The 27,893-nt window shown below is 46.2% G+C and overlaps 1 protein-coding gene across 2 annotated transcripts; it reads right to left on the bottom strand.

Annotated features, from left to right (window-relative positions):
• Positions 1–108: 108 nt before the first annotated feature.
• JMJD7 (jumonji domain containing 7) lies at positions 109–27,620 on the bottom strand. 2 transcript variants are annotated; one of them, XM_068131021.2, is made up of 8 exons: positions 27,501–27,620; positions 26,210–26,363; positions 22,903–23,156; positions 22,622–22,678; positions 22,435–22,530; positions 13,925–14,001; positions 1,791–1,950; positions 109–1,361 (listed from the first exon to the last, which is right to left on the bottom strand). In XM_068131021.2, the coding sequence occupies exons 1-8, from the start codon at positions 27,556–27,558 to the stop codon at positions 1,231–1,233; spliced, it is 987 nt and encodes a 328-aa protein (XP_067987122.1). In that variant the 5' UTR covers positions 27,559–27,620; the 3' UTR covers positions 109–1,230. The 2 variants fall into 2 exon arrangements, with proteins under 2 accessions (XP_067987122.1, XP_078643272.1); XM_078787146.1 differs by having other exon boundaries at positions 22,435–22,455; positions 27,501–27,586.
• Between the last annotated feature and the right edge of the window lie 273 nt (positions 27,621–27,893).

Genomic DNA, 27,893 nt, shown 5'->3' with positions numbered 1-27,893 from the left:
ACAGACATTATCTATGAAGTATACCTACCATCCTCAAGCCTGGAACAAGGTCACAGTGAGAACATGGAGTCAGACATGGGGTAGACTAGAACCAATAAGACACCAAAATAAAACTGCAGGATTTTATTGTGAAACGACAAGACATTGCTTTTCCACTTCCTTGCAGATAATATGGCTGTGATAGTCCCAGCAAACCTGGTTGTTGTGACAAAAGGAGAAAATGCTTCCAGCAACCAAATGATCAGCTTGGACAGTGTGGCTCCTTGTTCTCATGAACAGGCAGATACATGCATTTTAGTTCATGCCAGGAATGCAGCAGCAGAAGGAAAAGATTTAAAGAGACCCCATGGCATCCTTCACGAAGAGTAGGTGAGCTATCGCTGGCACTACCTTGGTGTTGGCTTAACGGTTAAGGTGACTGGCTTGAGATATTAGGGTCTTGAGTTTGAGCCCCTGTCGTGCCGTGAAGCAACGCCAAGCTTGTTGACTCAGGTCGTCATCCTTCCGAGGTTGGCGAAATGAGTACCAGCTTACTGGTAACAGGGGCACTGCATCAGCGGCAAAGCTGTGCTTCCAGAAATGATGCAACCAGCAGCCACAGGCAGCATACAAAACGACAACAACGTACAACATCGCTGGCACCATGAACAAACTCCAAATTCCTGCCCCAACCTACACAGGGCACTGCATCAGCGGCACAGCTGTGCTTCCAGAAATGATGCAACCAGCAGCCACAGGCAGCATACAAAACGACAACAACGTACAACATCGCTGGCACCATGAACAAACTCCAAATTCCTGCCCCAACCTACACAGGGCACTGCATCAGCAGCACAGCCGCATCCTCGGCCAATGATGCTACCCCGCAGCTTTGTGCTGCATCCGATAGAAGAGGAAGAAGACTGCCTGGGGCAGCTTAAATAGCATTGTGTATTTTTGTTTACAACAATAATAATATTGGTTCTCATAATTATACAATAATAATTAAACAGTCTAAATCCCATAATCAGTCCATCTGTTATTGTACAAAATATAATGATATCAAAATATAATTTAACAATAATTGTTAGGGACTCCTTGGGATGAATTGCTCAGCGAAACTCCTTTGAGCTGTTAGCGATGGAAAGTTAAATCCGTGACGTGCAACTGAACCCGAATTCAATGGAAACCGTCACCGGGGATCTTTGGAGCAACTTGGGTTAACATCCAACCAGATGGGGGATGCACATGCTAAGCTGCTTCGGATTCGAAGGGAGATCCGATGGCACCGCAGGCGGCATCACTTGCATCCCCGGACAAGCGGTCAAGCAACTGGAAGTAGGAATACTTGATGTCATACTCCATGTCGTACCAGAAGTTTACTGAGGGTGGAAGAAAGTGTGCGGAGTATGGGGTTGAGGGAGATAAAGAAGAGGACATGTTTGGCATTAGGTTACAAAAACAACTTTAGAACAATAACAAGGATAGCAAAGTGCAGTTAATTCAATGAAAAGATAAAATATGGAACTGGGAGTAAGGTTCTTTAGGGAGGAATACAATTGATGTAACCAATCCTCTGATGTGTGTGCTGTTATAATCTATCATGTCCAATTCCGTGGCATCAACACAAGACGAGATACGTAGCTGTTCTTGGTTACAAAAAGCAGACCGGAAAATGTAGGCCTACAACTTCCACGGGCTGGAAATAAATCCACAGCTCTTGAGCCGATTGGCTGAAACATCCCGGGAGAGTGAATCACTGCATACCACCTCCACAACCCCCCAATCCCATTCCCTCCCGAGAGACTCACCGGCTATGCAGCCATGTGATTGCCGCACATGGTGGAACCACAGCGAGGGCAGGTACAGTGTCTCTCCGGCATGCAGTGAGCAATGCAGTGGGCACGCGTCACCAAAACACGGATACCGGTGCAGGTCCGGGTGTAGGGGGTCAACGGGAATCCAAGGAACCTGGTGTGGAGATTGGGGGAGTAGGACATATGCGCTTATGAAGATGGGAAGTGGTCAAAAAATAAAAAGAGTACCGTGGATTCTCTGCACCTGGGGAAACTTGCACTGGAATCATTGCCAGCAATTCATAATTAATGCATCGTGCGGGGGAAGAACGCTTGCTAAAACAAAAGCCGAAAGGGATTGTTCCACTGCATTCCTTTTGGGTCAAACCCGCAAGAGGCTGAATTCACCCATGTGAAAGAGATGGCGTATATGGTCTGGAAAAAGGGCAAAACATACCCCTGGTTCTCTTTTGGGATCAATGCCAAAACCTACCTTTGTTTCACTTTTGACCAATGACAGAACATACCCTCGGTTATCTTTTGGGATTAATGGCACAACTTAATGAGATCAATGGTCTTCTTCTGGGATCAATCTCACAATATAACTTCAATTCTCTTTTGAGACCAAGGGCACAACCTACCCTCAGTTCTCTTTTGGCATTAGTGCCACAATGCACCTTCAATTCTCTTTTGGGATCAATGGCACAACTTAATGAGATCAATGGTCTTCTTCTGGGATCAATCTCACAATATAACTGCAATTCTGTTTTGGGATCAATGCCACAACATATACTCAACATCATTATTTTTAGTGTCAAAAAAGGGCCTCAAAATGTAAAAAAGACCAAGCAAGCTCTCTGGGTTATAAAAAATACATTACATCCCAATCCCTGTTACCCACAGCTTGTATTTAGCCAGTGAAAGGCATTGGGAAAAGAAAACCTATAAACAAAAGTAGCTATAATTAGAACCTTTACTTAGTTCACAAACAGATGATTTACTTGTTTGGTGACAAAGATCTTTTGATTTTTATGGCAAAAACCAGCATCCCACAATGTTAACTGAACACTATAATGCAAAAATATATGTTTGAGATAATGAGTATATCTATGACAAAAACGTCAATTATTAAATCAAAGTATAAAGCTTCCTTTGATGGATTTTCTTGGAAAAACAAGGATTAGAAAATGTTCATTATGATCTAATGTACAAATTTGGCAGAATAGATAATCTGTAAATAATGTACAGTATATACTGTAAGCTCTCTACACATACACATCTCTGTCCTAAAAGTCCAAAACTAATACTCGTTTATTTCCATGCCTGACAGAATACACCACGCAAATTATGGAAATACCATAATGACCAGAAATACGCACAAACACAATGAATAGTCACGAGTGGGGCAGATGCTCGTCTCCCGATGGAGGGTGGTCATATTTGGGGTGCATCATGTGATAAAATTGACTTTCAGCTTGATTTGATGGATAATTATTTGCTTGCGTGGGCTAAAATGCACGATAACACGATTGCATTCGCACAGTGAAAACTATTGAGAATGAGCGGGTCCTGAATTGATGAAAAATGTTCAATACATTTTTGTCCAATGAAAGGATAAGAAAGGGGTGTAAAGGGTCTTAAAATGACTAAAGGGTCTTAAAAGCACTAAAAGGTCTAAATAGTCAAAAGGGTCTACAAGTCTAGGGGGAATAAAGGGGGAAAATGTCTAAATGGTCTATAGGGGTTTAAAGGTTCATAAGAGGTCTAAAAATCTAAAGGGTACATTGTGGCGGACACGAAAGCTCACTGGCGTGATGACATCATTCCGCGCGCCAAGTGGGCGGCGGCCACGCCCGAGGGGTAGGCGTGGCTGCGGGATATACACCGGGCGCGCAGCCTGGAACACTCCAGTGTTACAGTGGAGCTCTTGAATAAAGACACTTACAACTTACCGCGTTGTCCGCTTCCTCCTTGCTTACAAGCAGCGCGCGTAACACCGCGCTTCATTGGTGACCTCCGACGTTCTGGTCAGTCGTCACTGACCACCCAAACCCGCCACAGCCCATGGCAACCAACGCGGTAGCGATAAAGCTCCCCGAGTTCTGGGAAGCTCAGGTGGAGATCTGGTTCCTGCAGGCCGAAGCCCAGTTCAGGCTTCGAGGCATCACGGTGGACGAGACACGCTACTGCCACGTGGTCGCCTCCCTCGGGGCCGGCACGGCCGCCCGCGTCGTGTCAGTCCTGAGGAACCCACCGGCCGATGACAAGTACAAGGCAATCAAGCGTCTCCTCCTCGCCACGTTCGGCCTCACGGTGGACGCACGGGCCGATCGCCTCTTGGACCTCCCCGAGCTCGGTGACACGCGACCGTCGGTCCAAATGGACCATATGCTGTCGCTCATGGGCGACGAAACCCCGAACGCTCTATTCCGGGCGTTATTTCGACGCCAGCTGCCGGCACGAGTACGCCTCGCGTTGGCCGGTTCTGCGACAACGGAACCCCGAGCGCTCGCGGCCGAGGCCGACAAGTTCTACGCGGCTTTGGACACGTAGGCGAGTTTCGGTGCGGCCGTAGCGGCTCCCGAGCCCGAAACTGCTGCGGGTGCCCACCCCTACTACGCGACGCACCGCGTAGCCGCTGAACCTCCTGCGGGTGCCCACCCCTACTCCGAGGGGCGACTCGTGGCGGCCGCCACGCCTCAACCACCACCACCGCGGCCTCCGGCTTCGCCGCAAACCTGGTGCCATTTCCACGCTAGGTTCGGCCACGAGGCTCGGCAATGTCGCCCGCCGTGCTCATTCGGCAGGTCGGGAAACGCCCGGGCCGGCCCTCGGTAGTGGCACTGAGCGCCGGCCGATTAAACAGCCTCCTGTACATAACAGACACCTTATCCGGGTGCCGTTACCTGTGCGACAAGGGGAGCGCAGGTGAGTGTCATTCCCGCCGGTACGTCCGACAAGCAGTCCGCGGGCCGGGGCCCCGCGCTGCTTACTGCCAACGGTACGCCCATTCGCACGTACGGAAAACGCTGCCTTCCTCTGCGGTTCGGAGGGTAGGTTTTCCGATGGTTGTTCGTGACTGCCGACGTGCCTATGGCACAGCTCGGCGCGGACTTCCTCTGTGCCAATGGCCTGTTGGTCGACGTAAAGCACAGAAGGCTTGTCCAGGCTGAGACGTTCAGCTCGCTCGCGTGCGCGCTGCCCGCCTCATTGAGCAGCTCACGGAGCGGCTCATCGAGCGGCTCGCCGAGCGGCTTGCTGAGCGGTTCGGTTCCGGCCAGGTTCATCTGTACGCTTCCGGCAGCGGACAAATTCACCGGCCTCCTCGCCCGTTTCCCGGCCCTCACGCGGCCCACATTCTCGGCGGGGACTGTCAAGCACGGGGTGGAACATCACATCCCCACCACCGGGCCACCGGTCTACGCCCGCGCACGCCGCCTCGAGCCGACGAAGCTCGCGGTAGCTAAAGATGAGTTTGCTACGCTGGAGCGGCTCGGCATCGTGCGGCGCTCCGAGAGTGCTTGGGCGTCGCCGCTCCACATTGTGCCCAAGCCCGGCGGGGGATGGCGACCGTGCGGGGACTACCGCCATCTCAACGATGCCACCACCCCCGACCGCTACCCTGTCCCCCATATTCAGGACTTTTCCACCCGCTTGGCGGGCATGTCCTTCTTTTCGAAGGTGGACCTCATACGCGGTTACCACCAGGTCCCCGTCGGGCCGGAGGACATCCCGAAGACGGCTGTCATCACGCCGTTCGGTCTTTTCGAATTTCTTCGGATGCCCTTTGGTTTGAAGAATGCGGCTCAGGCGTTCCAGCGCCTCATGGACAGCGTCTTGCGCAACTTGGATTTCGTCTACGTCTATCTGGATGATATCCTCGTCGCAAGCGCGTCCCGCGAAGAGCACCTACACCATCTCCGCACGCTCTTTGAGCGTCTGGGCCAGCATGGCCTGATCGTGAACCCCGCCAAGTGCCGGTTCGGTGTCACTGAAATCGACTTTTTGGGGCACCGCGTCACCAGGCACGGGGCCGTCCCCCTACCGGCCAAGGTGGAGGCGGTGAAGGGGTTTCCGCGCCCCCGCACGATCAGGGGGCTCCAGGAGTTCCTGGGCATGGTAAGCTTTTACCATCGGTTCCTGCCCCGCATCGCCCAGCTCCTGCGCCCCCTGCACGAGGCCCTCCGAGGGAAGCCGGGCAAAGGAGACGTTACCTGGACCGAGCAGATGGACGCGGCGTTCGTGGGCGCGAAGCTCACCTTGGCTAACGCCACCATGCTCGCGCACCCGGCGCCCGATGCAACGATCGCCCTCACCACCGACGCCTCGGACTACGCAGTGGGCGCGGTGCACGAGCAATGGGTGCGTGGAGCTTGGCAACCGCTGGCGTTCTTCAGCAGGCAGCTTCGCCCGCCCGAACGCCGGTACAGTACCTTCGACCGCGAGTTGCTCGGGCTCCACCTGGCGGTCAGGCACTTCCGCCATCTGCTCGAGGGCCGTGCGTTCACGGCCTTCGTCGACCACAAGCCCCTGGTGTTCGCGATGGACAAGGTCGCCGAGCCGTGGTCGGCCCGGCAGCAGCGTCACCTCTCGGCCGTGTCCGAATACACGACGGACATCCGGAACGTCACGGGGAAGGACAACCCGGTGGCGGATTGCCTATCCCGGTCCGTTGCCCACGCGGTCCACCTCGGCATCGACTATGCCCGGATGGCGGCGGACCAGGCCGCCGACCCCGACATCCGGGCCTTGCGGACCGCCGTTACGGGCCTCCGCGTCATCGAGGTGCCGTTCAACGGCGCGGGCACGGCCCTCTGGTGCGACGTCTCCCTCGGGCGGCCTTGCCCCATCGTGCCCGCGGGCTGGCAGCGCCAGATTTTCGATGCCATCCACGGCCTGTCCCACCCGGGCACGAGGGCCTCCCAGAGGTTGACCGCCGACAAGTTTGTCTGGCATGGCCTCCGTAAGTCCGTCTGCGGCTGGGCCAGGACGTGCCTCGCGTGCCAGCGCGCGAAGGTGCACCGACACACCCAGGCCCCATTGGCCCCCTTTGCGGTGCCGGAACGTCGGTTTGACCACGTTCACGTGGACCTGGTGGGACCTCTGCCCCCCTCGCGGGGTTTCACCCACATCCTGACCATGATGGACCGCACCACACGGTGGCCGGAGGCCGTGCCTTTGGCGTCAACGACAGCGGCGGACGTCGCGCAGGCGTTCATCACCACCTGGGTCGCCCGGTTCGGCGCCCCCTCGGACATCTCGTCCGACCGCGGCCCCCAGTTCACCTCGGAGCACTGGGGGGCAGTCGCGCGGGGGCTCGGGGTCCAGCTGCACCGCACCGCGGCCTACCACCCCCAGGCTAACGGCCTGTGTGAGCGGTTCCACCGCTCATTGAAGGCCACGCTCCGGGCGACCCTCCGCAACGGCGGCTGGGTCGACAGGCTCCCCTGGCTGCTGCTGGGCCTCCGGACGGCACCCAAGGACGACCTGCGTGCATCCGCGGCGGAGTTGGTCTTCGGGCAACCGCTGCGGGTGCCGGGCGAGTTCCTCCCCGACTCCACGGCACCATGGTCCGCGGCGCAGGAGCGCTCCGCGCTGCAGGAGACCGCCCAGAGGTTTGCCCCGGTGCCCACGGTGCACCACGGGCACCCACCTACGCACGTCGCCCCGGAGCTTCGCACCGCGGAGTATGTCTTCGTCCGGCACTACGCCCACCAGACACCACTGCGGCCCCCGTACGACGGGCCTTTCCACGTGCTGGAGACCGGGGTGAAACATTTCACCTTGGACATTGGCGGCACTCCTGACCGTGTCTCCATAGACCGCCTCAAGCTGGCCCACCTCGACGTGGACCACCCACCGCCGGTGGCTCGGCCTCCGCGTCGGGGCCGCCCCCCGGCGGGCGGACCCCCGGCACGCCGCCCCCCGAGCCTGCACACATCCTGGGTGCAGCCGGAGGCATCCCAGCTGGCATCCCTGCACCCCGGACGCCGCCAGTCGCCAGAGGGCGCTTCGGCCGGGTCATCCGTTTGCCCCGCAAACTGGCCCTCCAGGTGCGCGGGAATTCTGGGGGGCGTGTGGCGGACACGAAAGCTCACTGGCGTGATGACATCATTACGCGCGCCAAGTGGGCGGCGGCCACGCCTGAGGGGTAGGCGTGGCCGCGGAATATACACCGGGCGCGCAGCCCGGAACGCTCCAGTGTTACAGTGGAGCTCTTGAATAAACTCTTACAATTTACCGCGTTGTCCGCTTCCTCCTTGCTTACAAGCAGCGCGCGTAACACCGCGCTTCAACATTCCAATTTTAGTTATGGTTAAAAGGGACTAATTAAATAGGTCTAAAGGGTGTAAGGGTCCAAGAGGTCTAAAGGATCGTAAAAGGTCTGAAGGACAAAAGGGTTGACAGGTTAAGGGGTCTACAGGAGTTTAAAGTCATAAGGGGTCAAAAGGGCACATTCCAAAAGTAGTTAGGATCCAACAGGTCTATAGGGTCTAAAGGATTTAAATGTCTAAAGGATCTTAAAGGGTTTAAATGATCAAGGGGTCTCAGGAGTCTCACAGTTCTCGGGGATCTAAAGTGTTGAAGGGGTCTAATAGTCCCAATGGTCTTATAGGGTCTAAAAATCCAAAGGGTACATTCCAATAGTAGGGAGGGTATAAATGGTCTGTGTATACGATCTTAAGGAGTCTAAAAGGTGTAATGTGTTAAAAGGGTTTTAAAAGGACCAAAATAATAAAAGGAATAAACGGGACTAAAAAAGGACAGAAAGGACTGCCTGCTCCATGCCACCTCCCCCCACCCCAACTCCCTGTCCTCCCCTTCCACTTTCTTTCCTATAAATAAAATAAACTACAAACGTGTTGGTAGTACGCAGGGTCGGGTCATGGGCACACTAAAAATCCCCCCACCACCCTGCAAGGGGCTGCGGGAGCCGAATTACAATTTTTGTCTGTACGCGTGCTACAGTGGAAGTGGTTTGCCGACTCCTGCTGCAGACAGGGGGGATTATTAGCCACGGCACAAAATATATTTGTCCCACCTCCCCCACTTCCCCCCCCCCCCCCCCCCAAACATCCAAGATGGTCCCGAGGGGCGCAGATGTTTCTAGTTCCCATAACTTAAACAACTTTATTTGGACGTAATTTTAAAACAGAAGCGTGTGATTGGGGTGAGTACCAGGAAGGTCTCTTCTTCTTCTTGCTCTGTAGAGTCTGAAGTTTATGGAGTCTATTCTCCCCTACCCGGTAGCATATCCCTCTCCCAACGCTGTCTATCAGGTCCCTGGCTTCCGGCATTACAAGTGTCCTTGGTGACCATGAGGCCTTTCCACACCCAGTGCTTCCCCTGAACCAAATGGCCTCTCCATTACTGGAGTTTTTCATTGGCCTTCATGACCACACAGTTTAGCACTAAATGACCCATGTGGCCTTCACAAGATCTGCTTGGCCCATGTGGCTCAACACAAGCGATAAGTGGATGGCCCTTTTGGCCCAACAGGTAAAAGAAACTCGGCCCTTTTGGCCCAACAAGTAAAAGAAAGTCGGCCCATTTGGCCTTCACACAAGCAGAATATTCTGGCCTTTATGGCCCACCACAAAAAGATAACGCAGCAAAGCAGATGGTATATGATTGACGATGGCAAAGACTGGTAGGTGGGTGGCATGGGTGACAAATGGCATGCTTAATAGGCAGGTCCTTTGAGTAGACGGCAGATGGAACAAGCCGGCAGATGTGAGCAGGCAGAAGATGTCCTTGTTGGTAGCAGCAGGATCGTGCAGTGGCAGCAGGTATGATGGCCGGCTTCAGTCCTAAACTATCCTACTCTTGCTATCCTGCTAATTCCTCTACTCTACCTCTGACTTCTGCCCCTCTAAAGCCATCTAAACTAATTTTTCCCTCCCAGGCCCTCCAATCCCATCCAACTAACCCAGTTCCCAGGAGGAGATAAGCAACGTTAACCAGTAGGAGTCAACTGCAACTTACTTTACACCAAATAAACATGATTGCAACTTACTTTATTAGGTTTCCTCTCCAATTACATTGTCGAGGAATACCTTTTGTTTCTGCTAGAGTTTTTCTAATTTTTTTTCCTTATTCTTCCACCCTATTTTTGAACTCTGAAAACTTTAAAATTAATGTTCTCAGCAACCGTTGGTCTGATTGACAAGAAATATTCATCAAGTGATCGGCTAGGCACATACTTTTTTTTTACTACTAATTATGACGTCATAGGTCACGTGGTATGAGCGCCATCTTGGAAAACACCTTCAATTTTGCCCCTCTATATCTCCGAAACGCTCAATGGAAAAAATTGAGTCATGGCTCATTCTAAAGAACTCTGCAATGGGACCAAAAAATGTGTTTATTTGGGATATTAAAAATCCTAACGTTATGAGGTTAGAATTCGACAAATATATCCCTTGCTCCCAAAATATTCTTTTTTTACATAACCTTAGTTTTAAAAAAACTCAGAATGCCAAAAATTTCGACGTCATACGTCACATGTTTCGGCCGCCATATTGTTTTTCCTGAAAAACACTAAAACACCATTTTCTGCGCAACGGCTGAACAGATCGAGCCCAAACTTGGCATGCATAATCGCATACCCATGACGAACAAAAGGTTCAGTGATCATGACATCATACGTCACATAGTTTCGGAGTTATGATGTTTTAAAGCATAAACTTAAAATGCTATCTCCTCCATAATTTGTGAATATATCGAGTGGAAACTTCACACAAATGTTCCCCATGGGGGAAAGTTAAAACGTTACTTGAGAAGTTTTGATAAGTCACATGGTTTGGCCGCAAGAAATAATTGAAGGAAAATCATAAAAAGCTTCTATCTCTTGAAGCGCTGCATTCATCGACTTGAATTTTAATGCAATGTAGCTCTCATCAAGTGGAATAAGTGTTTAAAATTTCAACATGATTTGTTGCATGGTCTCGAAGCTAGAAGTCGTTATTGTTGAAAGAAGAAGAAACAACTTTTATTCTTGTCAGGCCATGTGACTCAATGTGCTACTGCCTTTTTCAGAAAAATTATTTCCTTTAAAAATCATTTTCTCTGCAATATAATTGGACTGATTGACAGGAAATTTTCACCGTAGGAGCGACTCGGCCTGTAGAATATTTTAATGGTAATTATGACGTCACAGGTCACGTGGTACGGACGCCATCTTGGCAAAAACCGAAAAACTTTGCACCTCTATATCTCCAAAACCACTGCACAGAAACAATTGAGACGTATCTCATTGTAAAGAACACTCCATGCAGAATAACATATGTGAATGATGATGTCATAGGTGCCTCCATTATGACGTCATAATTTCACAAGTAAAAAATTTAATCCCATCAGGATGAAATTTCTTGAGCATCTCCTCATAAATTGATGCAGAAAAAAAATTATAATGATGTCATGGGTCACGTGGTTCGACCGCCATATTGTTTGAAGTGAAAAGCCTGAAAAAACACTAAAAACCCATTTTCTACGAAACAACTGAACAGATCGAGGCCAAACTTTGCATCCAGAATCGCATACCCATGACGAACAAAAAGGTCATGGAGCATGATGTCATAAGTCACATGGTTTCGGAGTTATGACGTTTTGAAGCATAAACCTTTAAAACCTAGCTCCTCCCTCATTTTTGATCACATCGAGTGGAAACTTCACAGATGTCTTCAGCATATCTGTCTGCTAAAATGTCCTTTTGGAATTTGCGATAGGTCATGTGATTTGGCAGTGATAAGTAATGGAATGAAAATCTTTTTTTTAATTTTATCTTTTGAACCGCTACATTGATCGATATGAAACTTTATAATGATGTAGAAGGCATGAAGAGGAACAAATGTGCAAAATTTAAAGATGATTGGATGTATGGTCTGGAAGTTAGAAGTTGTTATTGTGTGAAGAAGAAGAAACTCCGCCTGAGCATCACAGGCCATAAAAAAGATTCCGGCTCTGCGATTTTTCAGGTTTCTTTTCTTTAAAAATCACTTTATCTGCAGTCATTGCACCGATTGACAGGATATTTTCACCATAGCTGTGCCTGGGCATGTAGAATCTGGTAAGGACAATTATGATGTCACAGGTCACGTGGTATGGCCGCCATCTTGGAAAAACCGAAAAAATTTGCACCACTTTTTCTCAAAAGTGCTCCACAGACAAAATTGACACGTCTCATTGTGAAGAACCCTCCATGGAGAATAACCCATGTGAATGACGATGTCATAGGTGCCTCCATTATGACGTCATAATTCGACAAGAACAAAACTTCATCCGATCAGGATGAAATTCCTTGAGCATCATCTAGGGATAAATTGATGGATAAAAATAATAATGTGAAAGCGGGGTTGTTATAAAGTTATAAAGTGTGTGTGTGTGTGTGTGTGTGTGTGGGGGGGGGCGTGGGGGGGGGGGTGGGGGGGAGGGGTGAGCGGGTGTGTGTGTGTGTGTGTGTGTGAGAGAGAAAATAATAATGCGAAAGCGGGGTTGTATCAAAGCCGGGTTGCATCAAGCAGGGTTGTATCCAACGGAGGTTGTATCAAAGCGGGGTTGTATCAAAGCATGTGCAATGAAAGTGGGGTTGTATCCATGCGGGGTTGTATCCAAGCAGGGTTGTATCAAAAGAGGGGTTGTATCAAAAGAGGGGTTGTATCAAAAGAGGGGTTGTATCAAAAGCGGGAATGCGGAGGAAACCGGTCATCACTGCCAGCAGTTGTAAAGTGTCAGTTCTATTTTTTTTTATTTTTTTTTAAGTTTTGTGGTACTTCACCTTTTTACCTTTAATAATCCCCCCTCATGATGATTCAATCAGATAACCTTCATAATTACATAACCATGTAATCATTTGAAATAAGAAGTTAATGTTTTTTTACAAATACAAATGACACTTCTGCAGTGGTAAATGTGACAAGTGCTCTAATGAGTGTGAAAGATGCTCCAAATGAATCTTTAAAATTACAGGCAAAGAAGTTAAAAAGGGAAATCTCAATTATCTTCACAAGAAAAAACATTAACTTATTTCAAATTATGACATGGTCACACAAATACGAAGGTTGTATGATTATATTGTCTAGGTCTAGGAGGTCCGCGGAGGTGGGGGGGGGGGGGGTATGGGAGGGGGGTTTAAAGGTAAAGAGGTCAAGTGCCCCAGAAGTGTTTTTTAATCCAATTGCCATTTTTTTTATAACTATGAATAAGTAAATAAAATACGATATATACAGTATATGGTTATGTACTTATGAAGGTTATATTATTACATCATCATAGGAATGTTGCACATGTCTAAAGTAATGTCCCAGAACTGCAATTTTTATCCTACACCCCTGGTTTTGACATAAGAAACAATTTTATCAAGTAAAGTCAGCAGCGGTTACTACCTCTTTGTAGCTGTTACAGCTAAAATAGTGATTCTCTCTCTCGCTGATGTACCATACGGTTCACAGAATGTCGATGCTGCCGAAGCAGGTTTCATGAGCAAGGGTTATGCTGCGTGGATTGCCATTGCCTTCCCAGCAGGACTTAGGTAGGAATTTGTAATTTGTTCATGGTGCCGGCGATAGGTCGCCTGCTCTTCGAAGTACACCGTGGGATGTTGAACGTCCAACAACTAAAGTCAGCAGACGAGATGCCCGTTTAACGTACATCCGAGGGCAGCACACACATTGATCACCAAGCCCATGAAACGAAAGTTTATAGCCGAGTCGAGATTCAAACCCAGGCTGGACAGCTTAGAGGAGGGCGGGTGTGCATGCTGTAGGCCATTCTGGCAGCCCCAAACAGTGCTTCGCAGGATATTATTTCTCAACTGGTAACAAAGACCACAAATACACAAACCTGCACGTTCATGCGCTTCATTACTCGAGACAGATCTGCAACCTCATTGCTACTGGAATCAGGATATGCTGTCACTCATGTACATTTTTACTTTTATTTCCTCCACATAAATGTAAACATCTACATGAATGACAGCACATCACACCATTTAAAAAACATATTCACGTTACAATATGCTGCCATATATTGTAAAATATTTACGTGATTATAAAAATTATACTTATGTGACATTTCAATCAGATCCACATCACACATGTGCTTTTCAATACCACACTTTTCTTGTTAATTCTCTGCAACAAATACTGCACCTTTGCAGAAAACGTTTGTTCCACCACATCAAACCCTCCATCCTCCCGCTCCCTGTATACAGCTGGCTGATACAAACCTTGGCAGAAGACAAAACCATTTAAACATCAGCAGAATCAAATGATATAAAGTGGAATTATAGGAAGGGGATACAATGAGAACAAGGCAAACAGTTGGCTCCCTGAATTCAGCTGTTTAATCTAAATCCAAAGCCTTCTCGTTAGGCCACACCATGCTTCCCACCAATAGCTTAAGGAAGATTGTGGTAGTGACCAAAAACCAAGCTTACGCTGTTCGATTAATGCAAAATTTTCAAACACAAACTGCACGTGACATATGCACCATGGTACATAGTAAGAACAGGAAAGAGCAATCAGAGATTGCAGAACCTAGCCAGGACGTGTTTTAGTGGTTTTTAAGGCTTTTGTGTTTTAAAACAAATATGGCGAGCGAACAGCGTGACCGATGACGTCATCATCATTTTTTTTTCCTCTACTAATTTATCCATCGATGACGCTCAAGAAATTTCATCTTGATCGGATGAAGTTTTGTACTTGTCGAATTATGACGTCATAATGGAGGCACGCACCTATGACATCATCATTAACATATGTTATTCCCCATGGAGAGTTCTTTACAATGAGCCATAATCGCAATTTTTTTCTATGCAGCGTTTTCGGAGATATAGAGGTGCAAAGTTTTTTGGGGTTTTCCAAGATGGCACCTGCACCAAGTGACCTATGACATCATAATTATCATTAAAAAATTATACAGGTGGAGTTGCATCTATGGTGAAAATCAGACAAACGGTTGGAGAGAAAATCATATTTATTCTGTGTGGACAAACAAACAGACAGACAGACAAACAGACAATAAAACAAGCAGACAAACAAACAAACAAAGAGACAAACAAACTAGAAATTGGTCAGAGACCGAGGACTTGCCAGAATGTACTTATTTTTTATCAGCCATTTTTGATCAAAATGGCGGGAAATCTATATCTATACATGTATACTCTTGAAATCTATACATGTATAGCCTACTCTTGCCAGTGGTGTATAACTAGCAGCATAGCCAGCATAGCTATTTGGGCGGTGTATAAGCTAACAGATCGCTGTCTCCATCAATCTTGCCAAGGCCGTAACACCTATCGGCTCAAAATCCTTTCAACTGTTGACTTGGTAGTGCTTACAATGAAGGAAACGCGTATCGGGAGTACATACGACATAGCGATTGTGAATGTGACAGCTCTGAGGCATGTTTCGCTTCGCATCACAGTAACAGCGATGTCTAACTGCAATGTGTAACCACGTGAGAGTCTGTTGCCTAGTAACCAATGACAGTTTCCACGATTTTCACGTTTTGGGTGACCTTGAGCTTGACCTTGGGCCAAGAGAGTTAAAAATTGGGCACAGTCTATTCCAGGGCAAGGCAAATTTGTGTGTAAAGTATGGCGATGCTATGTGCAACGATGTAGACTTAGTACTGCCCAAACAGACAGACAGACGGACAGACAAACCAACCAACCAACATACTTGCTGGAATTTTTTCCGGCAAGTAATGAAAAAACAGTCAGAGACCGAGGACTTGCCGGAATGTACTTTTTTATCGGCCATTTTGAATCAAAATAATAATACATAAGGACATGGGTTGAATCCCTGCTTGAGAGAATACCAACCCACTCCCCGCCATCACGGTCGTCTCTCGAACTCACAATCCCATGAGATATGCGGAAAGGACGACCCAAAACCAATTATCTTCTTTTTGATTCGTATATATAAACATCATTAAAAGTAAATAATGACCTCTGCCAAAGTTCAAATGACGTGGGTTTAATCTCTACATGAGAGAATTCCACATAGCTATTTGGGCGGTGTATAAGCTAACAGATCGCTGTCTCCATCGATCTTGCCAAGGCCGTAACACCTATCGGCTCAAAATCCTTTTAACTGTTGACTTGGTAGTTTTTACAATGAAGGAAACACGTATCGGGAGTACATACGACATCGCGATTGTGAATGTGACAGCTCTGAGGTGGTTTCGCTTCGTATCGCAGTGACGGCGATGTGTAACTGCAATGTGCAACCGCGTGAGCATCCGTTGCCTAGTAACCAATGACAGTTTCAACGATTTTCACGTTTTGGGTGACCTTGAGCTTTGAGCCTATGTTGATCTCAAAAATAGTTGGGGGTTGAATTCAGTGACCAGATATGCAAATCTTCTTCAAATTTCAAGTTAACTGCATGAAAATTGAGGATTTTAGAAATTTGGCCTATATTGACCTTTTGGCCGATGTTGACCTAAAATACAATTAGTGGTTGAATTCAGTGATCAGATATGCAAATCCTCTTAAAATTTCAAGTCAATTGAATGAAAATTGAGGGTTTTAGAAATTTGACAAAGTTGGTGACCTTTGGCCTATTGACCTTTTGACCCCAAAAACAATTGGCTTCTTGCTTATGACGAACTCTACCATTTGGTGAGGTTTTGGAGTGAAGGTGAAGAAGATCGGTTGAAAATTGTGACCTGTAGGCGACTGACATACAAACAGACAGACAGAATAACGCACAAGACCAAATAATATGCTTGAAAAATCTTCGATTTTCGCAAGTAACAAGCAGACAAACAATCAAACAGACGAACGGACTCAAATACAAAACCCTCTCCTCTGGCGAGGGTAATAAAAATTTAGCCAGGTCCAAACCTAGGCAAGCAACAAGGTTCCCGTGCTTAGACAGTCAATAATCTAACAACTAATCAATAATTCTGAAACATTCACATGATAACAAGAATGACCGCACTATGGTCACAACCTGCGACACAATTTGGTAACGGGCCAATTGGGAAACGCGCATTTAAAGCACTCTTGAAAGATTAACTTGACATCTCTCATCCATGTCTCCCTACTCACGTTTATATAAGAACGAGCCAATTCGTCACATGGTCACGGATTGCTTAACCCCAATATGGGGACATTCAAAAATTATGCAACGCTTGATTACGCAAAGTAACGCTTGATTGATTACGGTGTGTTCTGACGGGCTTGATTAAACCTTCCGGGTCTGATTTCCGGTTGATTAAACCTTCCGGGTCTGATTTCCGGTTGATTAAACCTTCCGGGTCTGATTTGCGGTTGATTAAAACTTGATTAAACCTTGATTAAATTCGATATATGATTGAATTTTTCAGAGTCCCTCGTCATCAATAACACTCGACCTAAACAAAACCAATGGAAATCTGAAGAAACAAACCCAGGCAGTGTATAATCAGTTGAGCAACTGCTTGCCAAAACATGCACATTTAAGCGATTCAGTTGCACGCAACCAGGTTGTGAAGTGTGCAACTAATAGGTCAAGTGTGGACCCGGCCGGCTTTAAAGAAGTCTAGATGCTCGCGCCTGTTTTACCCATATATATATATATATATATATATATATATCAGAAAGGACTTTTGACTGGTTAAACCCAACGCACCTTTCGGAAACATAATACACAAATACAACGCAAGCTGTGAGTGAAATTTAAAAACCGATTTTACTGCATCACGTGCCGATTATTAATTTGACAACCAACCAGAAAATTATTTCATTGTACCAATGGATAAAGTAAAAAGTGCTTGGATTATTGCTAGGCCAAGAAACCAAAGCTCTCATGGTTCTGACCTATACTACCATGGCAACAGTTTATACTGTTGGGGGAACAACCATATGGGAGTAATGGGAGTAAGATAGACTCGTTATTTCATAAATAAACACTGAGAATAAGTGTGTTGCCTCTGTGTAGAATGATAGGATATGTGTCAAAGTGTGTTCAGAAGCAGATAAAATGTGACCCCCTTCCTTCTGTAATGTGTCTAAAGCCCCCACAATTCCTCCCATATTAATCCTTTAAATATCTTCAATTATGAACTCTGTCTCTGTTTTATTTAATGGATCGTTGACAGCTCCGCAAACCAGTAAATCCACTCCCATTCCCCTTCCCCAAAAGGAAGGAGAAAGCAAGGCCCCTTGCAACCACGCATAAAGGGAAGAGATGGACCAGAGGGTGACAATCTCTTAAAGCTGCTTGAAGTCAATCAAGACCGCAGAAGCTACTAGAAGAGTGGTTCTCAACTGCTTGTCCATGGTGACTTTTTTTGGTGATCCACAGGAACATTGTCAAAAGTCACATGGCGTGAAAAATAAATTTCAAACCAACCAAAATGTTTGTTGTCTACTCTTTTTTTATGAAGTCTCAAAAAGGAAGTGGTCCACGAAAATCTTTTGATTGGCATGGTGGTCCGTGGATTGAAACGAGTTGAGAACCACTGAACTGGAAGCTGCGAGAAGCTGAGCGGTGAGCCAATGAGTACGCAGCTACGCACGGTCACAAGGTAATAAAAAGCCAAGGGGCGGAGACAGAAGACACTACGAACGGAGTAAGCAAGAGAATGGTACAAGAGAGCAGAACTATGAGAGAGCAGTACAGGGAGCAGCTCCAGTCGACAGCTGCAGAGAGCCAGAGGGCTTGTTAAAGCAAGCTGTTTCTCAAAGAGGTGTGACGGGTCCCAGACACGACACAACCTGCCATCCATCCATCCATCCTCTCATTCTCTTCTCTTCTCTTCTCTCTCTCTTCTCTCAAGGAGACCACCACCACAATCACACTACCATCCCACACAAGCATCGTGTGGGGAGGTTTATTTTCCATCTCGTGGCCTATCAATCTGTATTAGTGTGTGTGACTGACTGGGCCTTAAGATATTGCCTAATCTGCCGAGATATTGTGTGTGCTGGTGTATAGTTTCTAATAAGAGAATACTGATCAGTGAGGTTGCTTCTAGTCCTTCCCACCCCTTTCTGTAACAAACTTTGTTTTCCACCACTGGTGTGCTGGCCTGTTGCGCAGTTCGGATTTGGAAACAGTAATGAATGGTTCGGGTAAGATCATGGCCATGGGTAAAATCATGAGAATATTGATCAAAATTGGTGCAAAAGCCCTTCATTAGGAAGTGTAAAATGGAGTGGTTCGCCCCAGATTATCACTCGGCCCTCATCCCTTTAGACCAGGGGTTCTCAACATGGTGATAAATGCCCCCAAGGGGGTAATTTGGGATATCCATGGGTGTAATGGAAGCTCCCTTTCAAATAATACTTTTTTAAATCTCACTTTCAGCTCTCACACCCTTTTGGCATATAATTAGATATACATTCACACTTATATTAAATTTAGGTTGTATTTAATCATTTTTATTTATTGTATCTGCTTCTATAATTTTAATTTAATGCATCATTTAATGTAGCAAATTTCCCGCCGGAGTCTTTCCAAATTCTGGGCCAAGATGCTCCCGGAATACTCACAGACCAGCCACGCAGCTCTTCAAGTCTCATCTCATTTTCCACTACCTTTTATGAGTCAGGTTTTTCGTCTCTGCTGGCAATAAAAACGAAATCAAGAAACAAAATGGAAGGCAAAGCAGATTTGTGATGTGCTTTGAGTGTTACGGTGCCTCGATTGGTAGTGCAACTTGCAAAAAAGACGTTACCCATTGAATTACCTGGTCCTTTGTCCTATCTATCTTATCCTATTTGATTTGTTATTGATGCTGAATTTAAATGATCTTAAACCGCTTTTAAAATTAACACTCCTTTAGGTTTTTAGGCTACTTTAGGTTTTGGCCGGGTAATGGGGTGAGCTGTGCCGCTCCAGGTGGGTAATGGAGGCAAGTGGGTCGGAAACCCCTACTTTAGACTGAAGAATCAGCTGCAGGTGACAAGACTCGGAGTTTCTGTACGTCAGAAACTAAAGTGGAAAGTAGACTCGATTTAGGAAATTTTTCCTCGATTTAGGAAACCCAATGATGATAGCAAGTGAGTTTAATCAATTTTACAGCTACTTCGACTCTAATCATTTTAGGGGTCTGGTCTTAGCTCAGTCTTCTGCGCTCTATAAGACAGAAGGCCAGTGTATAGTCATCAATGACAGAAGGCCAGTGTATAGTCATCAATGACAGAAGGCCAGTGTATAGTCATCAAAATCAATGAAGTGGAAAGACTTTTTAAGAAATTAAGGCTTCGAAAAGCAGTAGGTTCAGATAATAAATGCGGCTGGTTCCTTAAAATATGCTCCAATCATCTGGCAGTGCCCTACTCTGTTGTCTTCCAGCAGTCATGGATCTACATTCAATCCCATCCAGCTGGAAATCTGCTATCATTGACCCAGACCCCAAGCGAGCACGACCCTCTAAATTGAATGACTACCGACAGATTGCATTCCAGTCACTAGTGAATCACATCGACACATTTCAATTTGCCTATCAACCAAGGAAAATCTGTCGACGACGCAATTCTGTACCTGATGAACGCCGTACAACAACACCTCGATACAATCGGGTGTTAAGTACGAGCTTCTTTCGTAGACTTCTCATTCACATTCAACACAATTCAACCTATTGGAGAAGCTGCAAGACCTGAATGTCAATCGATCTCTCGTTCTGTGGATCAGCGACTTCCTCCAGGATCAGACTCAGCAGGTACAAGTGAACAATACTCTATCAGAACAGATAACGATGAACACCGGGGCCCCGCAAGGATGCGTCTTTCACCATTGCTTTGCGTTCTGTATACAAATGATTATATTTCACACTCATACAATGTTAGCACCTTTAAATATGCAGATGACCCTATGATTGTCGGTTTTCTTAAAGATGGTGAACTAGATAATAGAAACACGATTCAAAATGTTGTTACATTTTTTTTCTTTCTTATGCTGAACACCAAAATATCTAAACCTGTTATCCCCAGTCATGATCAGCAATGTTGATATTGAGACTGTTCACTCTTTTAAGTATTTAGAAGAAAAATAACCACCTTTAGAGGCAATTTTTCCCCGCAGAGCAGGGGTTGGCCTTTTTCGGGCACAGTGGTCCCCTTTTTGAAGCAATGTTTTATGGCCGGATGCCCTTCCTGCTGCCAACCATGTTAGTCGCCTCTTGCAACACACATGGAATTACCAGTGAACTGGTACTCAATTTGCCGACCTCGGAAGGATGACAGGCTGAGTCAACCCCCCGGCGTTAATTCAGCGATCGTCTGGGATTCAAACCCAGGATCCTTGGATCCCAAGCCGGCACCCTAACTGCTAAGCCAACACCAGGCTTTCTTGTAAGTATTGAGGTATGAGGATAATCTCTCGTGGTTAGAAGAATGTAAATCGATGGTTTCTCAAGGACAACGCCTTTACTCTCTTCAGCTTCTGAAATAATTTTGGGTTGATAAACCATTATGAGGCTTTTCTGTGCTTCAGTAATCTTGAGTGTTATCTTATACGGTTTCTGTGTTTGCTTTAGTGGTGTTAAAAATGGTGATTTGGTGAAACTGCAAAGAGCAGCAAACCGGCTGGATTTTTGGAGAAAAGATTGGCGTAAATGTCATCCCTCATGAACGAACTTTAACGAAGGTAAAATCCATTATGAAAAAACTTATGCACCCACTACATATGCTTTATGAACAGACAAGGTCTGGTAGGAGGTTAAGAGGTTTTACGTGCGGGACCAGAAGATTTCTTAAATCATTTGTACCGTTTTCTGTTCCGGTTTTTAATGGAAATTGGTGGTATTAAAAGAGTTAGTGGGTAGCAGTGGGGACACTGTAGTTGTCTGTTGAACTGTCACCCTGCGCTCGCGCAGTGAAAAGCAGGATTAAGTGATCGGTTGCGTGCGCACATGTGGCGTGCATACGTGCGTATGTGCATGTTTGCATTTTCTCGGCAACGGTTGGTGCGATTGACACCAAATTTTCACCATAGGAGCACCTCTACATGCATAATTTTTTTATTCATAATTATGATGTCATAGGTCACGTGCTACGGACACTATTTTGGAAAAACGTTGCACCTCTATCTCCGAAACCACTACATGGGGAAAAATTGAAACAAGGCTCATTGTAAAAAAAACTCTGCATGGAGGAATAAGTTTTAACGATGACGTCATTGGGGCCTTAATTATGACGTCATAATTTGACAGGGACAACGCTTAGTCCAATCAGTTTGAAATTTGAGCGTGATCTATGCCACAATTATATTAGAGAATGTAAGTTTATGATGTCATCGGTCATGTGTGTAGCAGGTCTGACAGCCATATTGGATCAAAGAAAAAAAAAAACTTCAAAAACAGAAGAGTTGGCTCGCATCAAGTTGAATACGTGGGGTAAGTATTCTATGAATACCATCTAGTTATCTATGTAACCTTGATAGTTTGATAGAGGGGTTTTTGGCGTACTATGGCTATTGTTTTGCCATCAAGTATCATTATGTGAGCTTTGTGAGCCTTGTTTGACAGTGCAATTTTCCATTATCAGTGGACAATAAACATTATTAATCATAATTATAGTAAAGATCAGTTCGGCTTTACCGGCACATGGTGTACGGTCCCGAGGGACTGACTATCCGTCGCTAAATTGGAGATTTGACCTCGAGTCCACCCACGGCCAACCGTAACAATACTTTTGTAACTACGAGCTTGTTCTGCCACTTACCATAAGGGACAAAAGGGCGATCTGTTGGAGGAATCAGAATGAAGTCTTTCTGTCCAGATATGACACAATAGAGGTTTTCATAGTGGTCCTTATGTACTGCAGCAGGAACACACCCGGTTTAAAAAAGATTAATTTTGGGAATCCTCTGAGGCCTTTATCATCATGATGTAAAAGATGCAAAACTCACAGGATGTAACAGCGTTTTCTTCCCCCATCCAAAAATTAATGGCATCTGGCTTCTTCCCTGCGCACCAATACATACGATAAAGGGCGACGGGCAATTCATCAATTCAATTCCACAATAATCTTTCCGTCTTCCCTCGTTAAGCATCCAGTCACAGACATCAACACTCCCTGAGTTGCATTCACTTCATGCAAAATAATGATATTGAAAGCAAGTAACAATATGGACAGTTATAATCTACCGTCTCCTCCAACCTCAATCAAGTGGTGATGTGAAATCCTCACCGAGAGCCTCCGAGGCCCAGCCAATCTCCAGTTCCACGTCTGCTGCAATCTCCGGGAATTCGCTGCACAGATTTGAACACTGCTTTTGGACGTAGAACACGCCGGGTGGCTTCTCCTTTCCTTCCACAATGTCCAGGAAGCGACCGAATGGCATTGTTCTTTCTTCGGGCATGACAAAATGATCTTCAAATACAGCATCTGCATATCCATTTGGTGTCACTGCCACCGTCACCTCCTTCTTGCCAAGCACCTCTCTGTCAGCAGCACATACACAGATGTACAAGGAATCTCACAGACAACTAAACACGATTTGGTGCATCTAATTATCTATTAACGCAATTTATTAAATTCAGTTATTTTCACTAGTATGTAAATTACAACATCATCTCACACAGGAAATGGAGACATGGATTGGCAGGATAGGTCAATGGTGGTTTACTCGGCCCTTGAATGATTAGGTTTGGGTTCAATTCCTCGACTGAATACACAGTATTTATGGTGCTTGTATGCAGGGTTCTGCATAAATAAGCACACTGTACTTGAGACGGGATGTTCAGCTGGCTGTCCCATCTGCTAGCATTTGCTTGTGGAGATTCACGATCCCAAATAACTTTGAAAAGAAGTAGGCGGATGATGTGTATTAGTACACTGGCTAAGTTGTAAATGACTGCCCTGGTTATCTCCACCACCGATGGTGGATGGATGGAGGTTGTTTTCACTCCTGTTTGTCTGTCTGTCTGTAAGCAGGATATCTCACAAAGCTATGGACAGATACGGACGAAATTTGGTGGACAGGTTGGAGGTGTGACAGAGATGAATTTATTCGATTTTGGTGACAATCCAGATCCGAGAGTTTTTTAAATCTTCAATTGATTTTTCACCATTGATAGATGGGGCAAAAATCGATCTATTGCATGATATTTCAAAAGATTGTGGACTGATTATGACAAAACTTGGTGAATGGGTTGGTTAGGTGACAAGAACAAGCTGATTAGATTTGGGTTCAATTCCGGATGCAGATATGGCCTATCAATGGGATCCAAAACGTAAACTGTTCAGCCCGGCGGAGGTATGCTCTCTACCCGGAGGTAAACGTACACTGCCCGGCGGAGGCGGAGGTATGTCTTTCTAGTTGTGAGCTGCTTTCAACACCACCCCTGATGGGGTTGTGACCTGTCCACCACAAAATTCTCATCTATATAAGTAACGTGACACACAGCATATTTTAAAGTCTTTGGTATGACTAGGCAAGGGTCGGGTTCCAATGGCCACCCTCCCAGACTCAGAGCGGACGCTCTAACCATTACTCACTGGGCGTTCATGGAAATAGAGAAAGAATGCATCATGACACCATATTCTGTTAAATTTGCTGTATCCGCACAAGTAACGATGCTATAACGAGCATAACTGTGTATCTGAAGATTGCCCGGCAATGTTGCTCTGACTACAGTAATCGGCCGCCAGCTGTACGTGTGCTATCGAGATCAGAGGATCTTATGTCAATGCTCATGATATTCATCACTGCTCTGCTTTTTGATGTGATTTATCATTATCAATTTGATTTGTAACCGATGTCAAACCGGCGTTGTGAAAACATGGCGCAACGTGCCCAAATCCTCAGCGGATGCGGATTTGAAAAGGCATCGGTGCAGCTTGGACGCGGATTAGTCTTCCACTGCAGCTTGTACACCACGATGATTGCACCTGACTCAGCAGTTCAAAAACTAAAACCAGAACAACGTCCTTAGGATAATGTGGGATGATTACTCAACGTTGCCAATAAAGCAGGCCCACACTCGTTTTCTCTTTCACCCTTTTCTTTTGTACAGGGCCATTGACGACAGTTCTTGCCACCGCCTGACATCAATTGGTGAATGTAAAAGATCCTCCACGGTGTATTTTGCGATGATTAGGTGAATTATCACCGACACCTTCGACAGATTACAAATTCCTACCCTGACCACTACTGCGAACGATCAGCTGGTGTGATGCCAAACAGGTGTGATGCCAAACAGGCCAACGACTCGTTAAGTGCATCTCACTCTGAGGTGTACAAGGTCATTTGCTTGGCCAGCTTTGGGAGAATAATGTCTTTTTGCAATGTGACTACACAATGGAACATGGAAAGTGGTTGGCAGAGGGGCTGATTGCCTGTGTTTGTGTTTAGCTTTCGTGGCTTGTTGTGGTTACAGTGGCAAATGTTTGTAACAAGTGTGGTGAGGAAGGCAAATATGGACACGAGATTATGTTGATTGATAATGTAAAAGGTGGAACTAAGTTTACAATATTTTTTTTCAAGACAAGTCTTCCAGAGGCATCCTGACAAATTTGACAATTTCACACTCTTACATTCTCTCTCTCTCTCTCTCTCTCTCTCTCTGAAAGGACCGTCTGGAAAAAACTGGCATCTACTTTCACAACAATCTTCAAGGAGGTTCAGTCAGTCAACCTCCTAGGCCCCACTATCAGCCATGACCTATCTTGGGCAAACGACACTTTTAAGTTGGACTCCAGAGCTAGCCGCCAACTGATAATCCTCCGTAATGCAATGTCCTTCCTTGGCACACCTGAACTCTTACCCACTTATAAGGTATTCATACACTGCTTGGTGGAGTACTGCTCTCCCCTCTGGGCTGGCACACCTGCCTCACACCTTGCTCAGCTTGACGCCGTGGAAATCAAGGCCTTCAAGATTATTGGAATCTCTTGTGATGAAGCTGAGTCTAAGAGCTTATCAGTTCATCAACGCAGATAGATCTGTAGTCTCCCTTTTTTCTACCACCTCCTTTCTGGTCTTGCACCCTCTGCTCTTTTCATGCTTTGTCCCACCAGGTTTCTGCAGGACTCACATTGTCTGCCATCAACACCCTTCTGGTGAAACTACGTAAATCCAGGATCACTGCCCACCTCCACTCATTTGTTCCTCTTTCATTCATGCCTTTAGAACAAACTTCCACATTCTCTTAAATCTCATTTTACCCGACAGGTCTTCAAGACAGCTGTTCACCACCATCTTAGATCGTCCCCAATCCAAAACCATGATCTTTTCCCGTACAGCTTTGTAAGCGAGGCTGTCCGCTTGAGCCAAATTTATACTTTCTGCAAATCTTTTGTCTTAACAGAAATTTGTCTGAAATGGCAATTTATTTGGCAATTGCAATATCAAGACGATATTAACAAAACTTTTGTTGAAGTATTCTAGTGTGGTAAATAGTGTGTCAGAAATATGCGTAAAACACGAGTTGTATGAAGAGGAGCTTTATGAGATTCACATCAATGCACGGATTGCACGTGTCCCCAAGGATACCGGAAGTATGAGGTTGTCCACCGGGAGAGGGCTGGCCAGTGGGAGATGGCATCGGAGATGACGACTGGCCGGTTTGGGGACACCCAGTCCCGCAGGAAGGCGAGAGGACTCGGAGGCCGAGTCAAGTGTGGAACCCCATTCCCAAGGGACAGATCTGCAGACACCAATGTACATGCAAGACCGTCAATCAATGCACACGTGAAATATTCGGCAAACTATCAGCCAGAACCATTTTATGCTTCATTCGGTCATTCAGACACAAGAGAAGACTATTTGTATTGGACCCATCATATAGATAAAAAGAAAGCTCATAGGCAGCAAACTCACCTTGGCTCAAAGGTTTGTACAACATCAATAAGCATGCTATTCTTTGAGAGAGGGTGTTAAGCCAACTGCCCCACCTGCTAGCATTTGATGGTGGACATTAGAAATCCCACTGTAACTGGATCGTTGGGAAGTGGGACAGGGAAGGGGATGGAGGTTGAGGTGGTGAGGTGCTGGGGCTGCCGGGGAGGGGTGCAGGTTTGCAGCTGCATCAGCGGTACAGCTGACCCCTAGAAACGATTCAAACATGCAGGCCCATCATACCTGTCCCATGACCATCCACACCTCCAGGTAATACGAATTTACAGTAAACCCACAATAATGTTGGATGGGGACTGGTAGATAGTAGTAGACCATTTAAAACAAGAGTGAGAATTGTTTTTCAATACATCTCTACCAGTGCTAATGAATGTTTTTTTTTTAAGCAAATTTTTTAAAAATTGTGAAACGCCCTGAAACCCAAACTTGTTCTGTAACTTATCATAATAAAGCCATGGACAAAGTTTCAGTTGAATATGTTAAAGGGTATGGGGAAAAAAGTGCAGAAAATTACAGGTGGGATGGACAGACAGACACAGAGCAAACCTATACCTAGTCCCCTCCGGGTAGGGGACCAATAACATGTAGAAACTAAAAGTAGAAGGGACAGTCAGCTTTAAGCCACACTTTAAAGGATGGCGTGCTCTTTGATGCAGCACCACCTGAGAGCACCGAATCAAGTTTAAAAAAAATCCAATTCCAGGGTCATCAGTGATTGAAGCCAAATTAAACAGCTCATTGGTCAGCATGACGCCACCAACTGAGCTATCCTAAAGACCTAATTGGGTAAATTACGAGTACTATAGTGCCGGCTTGTGCAGCTTTTGTCGATGTTTTATGCGCTCCAATCCATTTTTGTTTGAGGGTCACGAATGCTACAACGTCCATGATCCCAGGTCTATGATCAATATATGTGGACATTGCCTACCTCTGGCCTCCACAGCCAGGGCACGCAAGGCCCGCGCGAGGTCCGGCTCACGTTGCATCCTAACGTTTTGATTAGAGGGATAGAGGCTCCGCAGTCCGCTCCGCCCACAATCTCTATTTCCTGTTTTGCGCCTGTTAGTGTTCGCGCTGGTAGATTCGCTTGTGTCGAGGTTATTATGGTAGTCGGTTGGTCACTCTCAAGCCTTTAATAAAATAGTAAAATATATACAACAAATACATTATCACGTAAGAGGCCAATTCGTTTTACAGCTCCATATACACAACTAACCAGTGTTACTTGTGCCATACACCGCCTTATTTGTGCCTTTTCCAGTTTCCACATTCCAAGCTGATTGGACTAGAATGGAGAAGACTCACATATCGATATGTTATA

This window comes from Myxine glutinosa, chromosome 11 (genome assembly GCF_964187855.1).
Source record: "Myxine glutinosa chromosome 11, kmMyxGlut1.1, whole genome shotgun sequence".
Taxonomy (NCBI): domain Eukaryota; kingdom Metazoa; phylum Chordata; class Myxini; order Myxiniformes; family Myxinidae; genus Myxine; species Myxine glutinosa.
The sequence above is the reverse complement of the archived record's forward strand: the minus strand, read 5'-3'. Positions and strand labels throughout refer to the sequence as shown.

Coding starts and splice junctions, on each gene's coding strand:
- JMJD7 (XM_068131021.2), bottom strand. CDS start 27,558: ATGCAACGTGAGCCGGACCTCGCGCGGGCCTTGCGTGCCCTGGCTGTG. Junction 23,157..26,209: donor TGGACAACCTCATACTTCCG/GTATCCTTGGGG, acceptor TGCTGCTGACAG/AGAGGTGCTTGGCAAGAAGG. Junction 1,362..1,790: donor ATCACATGGCTGCATAGCCG/GTGAGTCTCTCG, acceptor TTCCACCCTCAG/TAAACTTCTGGTACGACATG.